Source organism: Melanerpes formicivorus, unplaced genomic scaffold (genome assembly GCF_026170545.1).
Source record: "Melanerpes formicivorus ecotype bairdi unplaced genomic scaffold, bMelFor1.0.p_v2 SCAF_46, whole genome shotgun sequence".
Classification (NCBI taxonomy): domain Eukaryota; kingdom Metazoa; phylum Chordata; class Aves; order Piciformes; family Picidae; genus Melanerpes; species Melanerpes formicivorus.
In genome coordinates, this window is record NW_027142398.1 from 3,734,140 (window position 1) to 3,743,966 (window position 9,827).

General features: G+C 58.0%; 1 protein-coding gene across 1 annotated transcript in view; it reads left to right on the forward strand.

Moving 5' to 3' along the window:
• The window catches only part of DSTYK (dual serine/threonine and tyrosine protein kinase), a 33,931-nt gene extending 24,104 nt beyond the window's left edge, over positions 1-9,827 (forward strand). The window contains 7 exon segments of the mRNA XM_068159701.1: positions 495-624; positions 854-1,010; positions 3,180-3,312; positions 3,850-3,963; positions 5,212-5,326; positions 5,741-5,875; positions 8,419-9,827. Coding sequence (XP_068015802.1) covers positions 495-624; positions 854-1,010; positions 3,180-3,312; positions 3,850-3,963; positions 5,212-5,326; positions 5,741-5,875; positions 8,419-8,606 — 972 coding nt within the window. The 3' untranslated portion in view covers positions 8,607-9,827.

The following is a 9,827-nucleotide window of genomic DNA, read 5'->3' on the forward strand; positions in this document are numbered from 1 at the left end:
GTCTAGAAGGGCCTGTGGGGATAGCATGAGGAGCAATGGTTTGGAGCTGGAACAAGGGAGATTCAGGCTGGGCATCAGGAAGCTCTGCACAATGGGTGGTGAGAGACTGGAACAGGCTGCTCAGGGATGTGCTTGAGGCTCCAGCCCTGGAGATGTTCAAGATGTGGCCCTGGGCAGCCTGCTGTAGTTGGAGGTGTCCCTGCTGCCTGCAGGGGGGTTGGACAAGCTGAGCTTTGAGGGTCATAGTATCATAGTAACAGTCAGGGTTGGAAGGGAGCACAAGGATCAGCCAGCTCCAACCCCCCTGCCATGGGCAGGGACACCCCACACTAGATCAGGCTGCCCAGAGCCTCAGCCAGCCTGGGCTGGGGCCCCAACCACCTCCCTGGACAACCCATTCCAGGGCTTCCCCACTCTCATGGGGAAGAACTTCCTCCTCACATCCAGCCTGAAGGCTCCCTTCCAACCCACTGGCATCTGTGGGTCTCTTGCAGCTCGAGGATGGCCACTCTGGCAGGCTGGAGAAGACAGAGGACCTGTGGCTGAAGGTGCGGAAGGATCACGCCCCGCGCCTGGCCCGGCTCTCCCTGGAGAGCAGGTCCCTCCAGGATGTGCTCTTACACGGTGAGCAGCCTGCTTCATCTCCCTCCTGTTGCCTTCTGCTCCCCCCTGAGGCCTCCAGTGGGTGGGGAGGAGGAGGCAGGCTGTTTGCTTTTCACTCAGCTACTTCAGGCAGCCGATGCCTGGGGAGCGCCGGGAGCCGTGCGGCCTGCGAGGGGCTGGGGGCTGCCGGGGGGAGAGGGGGAGAGGGGAGCACCTCTGAGGGAGGGACTGAGTGGTGCTTGTCTTGCAGGCAAGCCCAAGCTGGGCCGAGAGCTGGGCAGAGGGCAGTATGGAGTGGTCTACCTGTGTGACAGCTGGGGAGGCCACTTCCCCTGTGCCCTCAAGTCAGTGGTTCCCCCGGATGAGAAGCACTGGAACGACCTGGCGCTGGAGTTCCACTACATGAGGTCTGTGACCTAAGTGCTGCTCTCCTCCCTCTGGGCTTCTCCTTCCCCTCACTGCTGCAAACAAGTGCTGTCTGCCCCCCAGGGAGCAGCCCTGCCTCACCTCCTGGAAGGCTCAGCTGCTGTTTCCAGCCCAGCTGCCACTGCAGAGCTGTGACAGGCCCGAAATGGGAGGCAGGGCTGCTCCTCCCTCTCCATCTCTGCACTCTGCCTTCATTTACAAGGGAGGGGCTGGACTGGGTGACCTTTAGAGGTCCCTTCCAACCCAAACCATTCTATGGTGATAGGACAGCAGTCTTCTAGTACCTGAAGGGTGGCTGCAGAAAACCTGGGGAGGGACTTTTGGGAGCTAGGCTGAGGGGCAATGGCTTTGAGCTGGGAGAGGGGAGACTGAGGCTGGAGGTGAGGAAGAAATTCTTTGCAGTGAGGGTGGGGAGGCACTGGAACAGCTTGCCCAGGAAGGTCATGGATGCCCCCTCCTCAAAGGTGTTCAGGGCCAGGCTGGATGAGGCCTTGAGCAGCCTGGGCTGGTGGGAGGTGTCCCTGCCCATGGCAGGGGGTTGGAGCTGGCTGAGCTTTCAGGACCCTTCCAGCCCAGCCCCTTCTTGTGACTCTGATTCTCTGGTGCCTCCACTGTTCAGAGGCTTGCTGGTCTGCAGACTCAGTTTGAACTAACAAGCTGTGAATGCAAACAGCTCTTCCCTGCTGAGCTCTGCTGGTGGGAAGGGAGGGATGATTCAGTCTTGGTCTCCTCACAAAAGCAGCTTGGGGGCTACACTGCAGGAAGGCAAGCTTGTGCTCAGGGAAGAGCTGCAGAGCAGGGAGCTGAGATCAGCCAGGAGTGCTTGGGTGCTGTGACCCTGAAATTGGCTTCCTTCAGCTTAACTGCCCCAGGCAGCTCTCCTGAGCCACCCAGCTGGGGCAGGCTGCTGGGGGTTTGCCTCCCTGTCGTGCTCCAGCTGTTGAGTTTCTCCTTCACCAGCTCTGAGGCTTTGGCTTGGTGTGGAGGGGGAAGGATCAAAAGAAGCACCCACAGCAAACTGCTCTCTAAGCTGTCAGCTTGTGGCTTGGACAGCAGCTCTCTGAGCTGGGTCAGGAACTGGCTGGAGGCTGAACCCAGAGAGTGGTGGTGAATGGTGCCACAGCCAGCTGGCAGCCAGGCACCAGTGGTGTGCCCCAGGGAGCAGTGCTGGGCCCTGTGCTCTTTAACATCTTCATTGATGATCTGGATGAGGGGCTCGAGTCAGTCAGCAGCAAGTTTGCAGCTGACACCAAGTTAGGAGCAGAGGTTGGTCAGTTAGAGGGCAGAAAGGCTCTGCAGAGGGACCTTGACCAACTGGGCAGCTGGGCAGAGGCCAATGGGATGGCATTCAACAAGTCCAAGTGCCAGGGGCTGCACTTTGGCTACGGCAATCCCAGGCAGAGCTACAGGCTGGGGTCAGAGTGGCTGAGAGCAGCCAGGCAGAGAGGGACCTGGGGGTGCTGATTGACAGCTGCCTGAACATGAGCCAGCAGTGTGCCCAGGTGGCCAAGAGGGCCAAGGGCATCCTGGCCTGCATCAGGAGCAGTGTGGCCAGCAGGAGCAGGGAGGTCATTGTGCCCCTGGACTCTGCATTGGTTAGGCCACACCTGGAGTCCTGTGTCCAGTTCTGGGCTCCTCAGGTTAGGAAAGAGGTTGAGCTGCTGGAAGGTGTCCAGAGAAGGGCAACAAAGCTGGGGAGGGGTCTGGAGCACAGCCCTGGGAGGAGAGGCTGAGGGAGCTGGGGTTACTTGGCCTGCAGAAGAGGAGGCTCAGGGGAGACCTTCTTGCTCTCTCCAGCTCCCTGAAGGGAGGTTGTAGCCAGGTGGGGGTTGGTCTCTTCTCCCAGGCAGCCAGCACCAGAACAAGAGGACACAGTCTCAAGCTGTGCCAGGGGAGGTTTAGGCTGGAGGTGAGGAGAAAGCTCTTCACTGAGAGAGCTGTTGGCCATTGGAATGTGCTGCCCAGGGAGGTGGTGGAGTCCCCATCCCTGGAGGTGTCCCAGAGGGGATTGGATGTGGCACTTGGAGCCATGGTTTAGTCATGGGGTCTGTGGTGAGAGGTTGGACTCGATGATCCTCGAGGTCTCTTCCAACCTTGGTGATACTGTGAGACTGAACCTGAGCAGCTTTTCTGTGCTGAACTCCCTCTAGGTCCTTGCAGAGCCATGAGAGGCTTGTCCACCTCCATGGCTCTGTGATAGATTATGGCTATGGAGGAGGCTCCAGCATTGCTGTGCTGCTCATCATGGAACGCTTGCACAGAGACCTCTACACAGGCCTGAAGGTAACAGCAGCCTGGGGGCTGTGGCCCTGGGGGTGGCTCAGCCTGGAGGGGAGAGGCTGAGGGGTTCTAAAAGCCCCTAAAAAAAGAGGTTGGAGCCAGGTGGGGATTGATCTCTTCTCCCTGGAATCAGGTGACAGAAGTGAGGAAATGGCCTCCAGCTGCACCAGGGGAGGGTCAGGTTGGGGCCCAGGAACAATTTATTTGCTGCAGGAGTGGTCAGGGTTTGGCCCAGGCTGCCCAGGGAGGTGGTGGAATCCCCATCCCTGGAGGTGGCCAAGAAACCTGTGGCCATGGCACTGGGGGGCCAGGGTTTAGTGGCCCTGGTGGGGTTGGGTTGCTGCTGGGAGCTGATCTTAGAACTCTCCCCCCCCAAACACTTCTGAGTGGCTTCATTTCAAATAGCCCACACCCAAGTGTCTCTAACTCTGCAAAACACAGCCAGAACTGCTCAGCTTTCAGTGCTTTTGGGGAAGTAAAGAGGAGAGAGGTGGTGACTTCCCCTGGAGGAATGAAGCCTGTGTTGGGTTTGCTCTGCAGGCTGGGCTGGAGCTGAAGCCACGGCTGCAGATCGCCCTGGATGTGGTCGAAGGCATTCGGTACCTCCACAGCCAGGGACTTGTGCACAGGGATATCAAGCTTAAAAATGTCTTGGTAAGGACAACTTGGGTTGTTTCTGGCTGCCCCTGAAGTCTTACCAGGCCCTTTGGGTAGGAGGGAGAAGCATCATGCAACAGAGACCTGCCAAGAGTGGAAGGGGGCTACAGGAGAGCTGGGGAGGGACAGGATGAGAGGGGACTGAAGCTTGAGGAAGGCAGATTGAGGCTGAAGGTTGACAGGGTGGGGAGGCACTGGAAGAGGTTTTTCCAGGGAGGTTGTGGATGTCCTCTCCTTGGAAGTGTTCAAGGCCAGGCTGGATGAGGCCCTAGGCTGGGGGGAGCTGTCCCTGCCCATGGCAGGGGGCTGGAACTGGCTGATCTTTAAGGTCCCTTCCAACCCAACCCATTCTGTGGCTGAAGTGAAGCAATAGCTTCCTTCACCCAGGAGCTGTTAGCCTGGCCTATTTTTAGCCACAGCCAGCCTGGCAGTGAGGTTTCCCCAACTCATTTTGGGGCAGAAAGCCTTGGGGAAAGGGAGCTGCAGAGAGACTTCTCCCAAAGGCAGAGGGCTTGAACTCCAGGCAGGGTTTCCAGTTCCTGCTGCTGCGAGATCCCAGCCACACCCTCCTGGGAGAAGACAAGTGAAGGCTTCTCTTGGTACTGAGCTTAACTAGGTGAGTGTCCAAGAGCAGCCAGGTGATGCTTGGAGCTCCAGAGCAGCTGCTCAAGCCTTCAGCTGCAAGCCTGGCTCAAAATCTTCAACACAGGAAGGATGTGAACCTGATGGAGCAGGTCCAGAGGAGGACCATGAGGTTGATCAGGGGGCTGGAGCACCTCTGCCATGAGGACAGGCTGAGGGAGCTGGGGGGGTTCAGCCTGGAGAAGGGAAGACACCAGGGGGACCTCAGAGCAGCCTTCCAGTAGCTGAAGGGGCTGCAGGAAGGCTGCAGAGGGACTGTGTGCAGAGGCCTGCAGGGACAGGCTGAGGAGAAATGGTCTGAAATGAGAGCAGAGCAGAGATTGGATGTGAGGAGCAAGTTCTGCACCATGAGGGTGGTGGAACACTGGGACAGGTTGCCCAGGGAGGTAGCTGAGGCTCCATCCCTGGGGACATTCAAGGTGAGGCTGCACAAAGCTCTGAGCAGCCTGCTCCAGTGGAGGATGTCCCTGCTGGGTGCAGGGGGGTTGGCCTGGGTGAGCTTTGGAGCTCCCTTCCAACCCAAGCCTAGGGTTCTGTGTCAAGAGGCAATGGCAGGGCGTGGAAGGGTGGCTGTCAGCTGCCTGTGTGTGAATCCTTCCCCAGCTTGACAAGAAGAATCGAGCCAAGATCACTGACCTGGGCTTCTGCAAGCCAGAAGCTATGATGTCTGGCAGCATCGTGGGCACCCCCATCCACATGGCTCCTGAGCTCTTCACAGGTATGCTGCTGGCCTGCAGCCACTGCTGGCCTCCTCTGCCTTCCCTTCTGGCAGCCAGCACTTTGAATTAAGCTCCCAGCTTGGATTTTGAGAGGGAGTGGGGAGGGGAAAGAAATGAAATACAACCCATGAACCTCAGCACCTCAGCTTGGGAGCTGCTGGTACAGGTGGAGGGACAGATCCTCTGAGAACTGGAAGCTCTCCACTTGAAGCTCTCCACTCTTACCCTTCCACCTCTTGGGCACTGACTCCTAACTGGCTTCCCCCAAGTCCTTGCCCTTCTGGCAGTGAAGCTGTGGTTGGAATTCAAGGACCTGGAAGCCCAGCTCTCAGTTTCTCAGGCTGCTGAGTTTGCAGGGCTGGGCAGGATGTTTGCCCTGCTGAGCTGCTGTGGTGTTCTTTCTCCTCTCCCAGGGAAGTATGATAACTCAGTGGATGTTTATGCTTTTGGCATTCTCTTCTGGTACATCTGTTCTGGCCATGTGAAGCTGCCAGAGGCCTTTGAGAGATGTGCAAGCAAAGATCACCTCTGGAACAACGTCAGAAGAGGTATGAAAGGTTTATTGGTGCTCTGAGTGATGTTGTAGAGAAGCACAGAGCTGGCAGGGCTGGAAGGGAGCTCAAGGCTCAGCCAGCTCCAACCCCCTGCCATGGGCAGGGACACCTCACACCGCAGCAGGTTGCTCACAGCCACCTCCAGCCTGGCTGCAAACACCTCCAGGCAGGAGGCTTCCACCACCTCCCTGGGCAGCCTGTGCCAGGCTCTCACCACCCTCCTGGGGAACAACTTCTGCCTCACAGCCAATCTGAATCTCCCCACTGCTCCATCCCCCCCAGTCCTATCCCTCCCTGACACCCTCAGAAGTCCCTCCCCAGCTTTCTTGTAGCCCCCTGCAGATCCTGGAAGGCCCCAAGGAGGTCTCCTCTGAGCCTTCTCTCCTCTTGTACTTGAGGCAATCTACTTCTTTTTGAGGCCTTGAGCAGCCTCAAGGCCTCAGCACCTGGTTGAGAGGTGTCCCCACCCTTCGTGGGGGGGTTGGAGTAGATGATCTGTGAGGTCTCTTCCAAGCTAAGCCATTCAATGGCACCATGAGTTTTGTCCTCCTGGAACTGAAAGGTGAGGACACCACCTGTCCAGGCTGCCAGTGGGGCAGGAGAGTGACACTGACTTGGACTGACTCTCCTGAAGGCCTAAAATCAGCAGGGGGGGAAAAAGCCTTTCAGTTCCCTCCCATTTGGCCTTAGTATCACAGGAGCTCTCCTACCACACAGCTTAAAGCCTGCCAAGCAGCACAGCACCCCTGATGTCAAGCAGGCCTCCAAAAGCAGCCAGGAATGATCCCCTGAGGAATGTTTAATCCCTTTGGGATTCCTGGAGGCTGTGTGTGGTGGTCTCCAGCACTCCATGTGCAGCCAGCAGGCTGAGGGAGCTTCTGTTGAGTCAAAGCCATGGTGCTGGTGGCTCACCAAAGCACAGCCCTGCTGTCATGCCCATGGAGGTGGGCTGGAGGAGGAGGTTTGGTGGTGCTTCAGTCCCTTGCACTGTGTCAGGGGCTCAGAGTGCTCTGTGGCCTCAGATCCTGCCCATAGGATCTCTCCCTTCCTCATGTGAAGAAGATTAGCTCAGCTGAGTGAGTCTTGGAGCTGGTCCAGAGGCTGCACTTGCTGCTTGCTTTTGTGTTGAGCCTGCTCCCAGAGGCCCTGTCAGGAGCAGGTGGGGTGGGGGAGCTCTGTCCTTTCAGGGGAGGGTTTTCATTTAGTACTTTTAAAGGGGGGAGGCTGCAGGGAAATGAAAAGCTGTTGGCCATCCTCTCCTGAGCAACTTCAGCTCAGTGAATGGCTCCTCAGGGGATGGCTGAGCTCCAGTCTCAGCCTTTAGCAAGAGTGAGAGACCCCAGAGCAGTCCCCTTCAGCCTGCACCAGAGCAGGGAGCTTCATCTGAGGCTTCTCAGAGGTGGCAGGAACAGGGGAGGGTGAGGTTGGAACAGGCTGCTCAGGGAGGTGCTGGAGTCACCATCCCTGCAGGAGCTCAAGGAGTGTGTGGATGTGGCTTTGGGGGCCATGGTTCAGTGGCCATGGTGGTGGGGGGGTGATGGTTGGGCTGGATGACCTTAGAGGTCTCTCCCAACCCAAACAACCCAAGGATTCTCCTGGGTGCCAGGAGGGGAACTTTGGCTCTGCCTGGCACTGAGAGCCCCCCTTGCCTCAGCAGGATGTGGTCCTCCTGCTGTGCAAAGCACCCAAAGGGCTGCAGGGAATCCCAGAATGAACCAGCTTGGAAAAGACCTTGGAGGGGATGAGTCCAACCTCACCCCCAGCAGCAGCTCCTCAACCCAACCATGGCACCAAGGGCCTCAGCCAGGCTCTCTGTAAACACTTCCAGGGGTGGGGACTCCAGGGAGGTGGTGGAGTCACAGAATCAGTCAGGGTTGGAAGGGAGCACAAGGAGCAGCCAGTTCCACCCCCCCTGCCATGGGCAGGGACACCCCACACTACATCAGCCTGGCCACAGCCTCATCCAGCCTGGCCTTAAACACCCCCAGGGATGGGGCCCCAACCACCTCCCTGCACAACCCATCCCAGGGCTTCACCACTCTCATGGGGAAGAACTTCCTCCTCCCCTCCAGCCTCAATCTCCCCACCTCCAGCTTCATTCCATTCCCCCTAGTCCTGTCACTCCCTGAGATCCTGAGCAGTCCCTCCCCAGCCTTCCTGTAGCCCCCTTCAGATCCTGGAAGGCCACAATGAGGTCACCTCAGAGCCTTCTCCAGACTGCACAGCCCCAACTCCTTCAGTCTGTCCTCACAGCAGAGCAGCTCCAGCCCTCTGCTCATCCTCCTGGCCCTGCTCTGGACACCTTCCAGCACCTCCACATCCCTCTTGCCATAGGGGCTCCAGACCTGGAGGCAGTACTGCAGGTTGGGTCTCCCCAGAGCTGAGCAGAGGGGGAGGATCACCTCCCTTGACCTTGAGTCCCCATCCCTGGGAGTGTTTGCCCAGCTCCAGTGCCCCTCAGCCCTGCAGCGGGGCAGGGAGCCTGGGCTGAGGCTGCTGCCGGCTGCTCACCGAGTCCCTGCCTGCCCTCTCCGCAGGGGTGCGCCCGGAGCGGCTGCCGGTGTTCGATGAGGAATGCTGGCAGCTGATGGAAGCCTGCTGGGACGGAGACTCCTCCCAGCGCCCTCTCTTGGGGATCGTTCAGCCTATGCTGCAGGGCATCATGGACAGGCTCTGCAAGCCGAGCTCTGAGCACCCAAGCAAAGGCTTGGACGACTCGACCTGAGGAGGAAGCAGGAAGCACAGAAGAATCTCCTTTCCTTTCTTTAACTGTGGGAGAATCCTGACCCCCTGACTCCTGCAGATGGCTTCTTCAGATGTAAGCTCCTTGGGGCTGGCACCAGTGGGACAGGTAACAGCAAAGCAGAAGAGTGCTCACAGAGGTGAGACCTTTAGGGGGGGGGTGGGGGGAGGGGAGGGAAATGTTCCATCTTGAACAGCAAGCCAGAGGACCCTCCCCTGGAGCAGCCCCCCCTCGATGCTAGTTACCCTGCTGCAGCTCTTCTCATGGAGGTGTGCACATGAGAGAGGAAGAGATCCACACCCCTGAACTGAAAAGGGGGGGAGGAGGCTTTGCCAAGCCCCCACAAAGCATCTTGTCAAGAGCTCCAGGCAGGGTCTGTGTTGCCAGGAGCTCATCCTGACACTCTTGACTCGAGTCCAAACTCTTCCTGTTCAGTGCTGGTCCCAGGTGGCCTTTGGGCTACTCCCCCCTCTCCTCCCAGCTATCCCAATCCCTTCTCAGCTTGGCACAGGGTGGTTGGAAAGAGGAAAGCAGAGGCTGGAGGCTGAGGCAGTGTTGGAGGAGCTAAAAGCAGCTCCCTTAGCTTCTTGCAGCACCCCAGATGTTTACATTGAGAGGAGCAAAGCTTCCCTGTTTTACCTGAGGGGGGTTCACTGCAGGGCAAGCACCCCAAGTTGATAAGCTAACTTCTCCTGTACCCTTCCCCTCCTCCTTTCTCTAACCAAGCTCTCTTTTTGGGGGGGGTTTCCCTGATGGTTTTGCTTCACCATAGCTACTGAAGTGTCTGATCAAACCCAGCCTTGGCCTGGCAGCCTCCTGGTCAAATTGGAAGGCACATGGGAGAGGCAACCCCAAAAAAGTCCTGGGGGGAGCTGCCAGTTCCTTTTAATTCCTTGGTTCCTCCTCTTTGGGAGGGGGATTTGAGTTAGTTGGCAAAGCAAGGAGAGTTTTAAAGTGTGCTAACTGAGAGAGAGAGAGAGAGATGGGAGAGGTTTTTAAACAAGGTTTCTCTCGTGGGTGGTGGCTTGTTTTAAAGTCACCTGCCTGGGGAGGGCTTACTGGGAGGGGGGAAAACAGGTCAGTCCCTGCTCCCCAGTGGCTGTGTGGTGTGGCTGTGGCCCTCCCTGTGCTCATTGCACCCTGGGAGCTCTTCCTTTGGCTGTGCTGGAGAGAAGAAAACCTGCAGAGAGGAGGGAGGGAGGG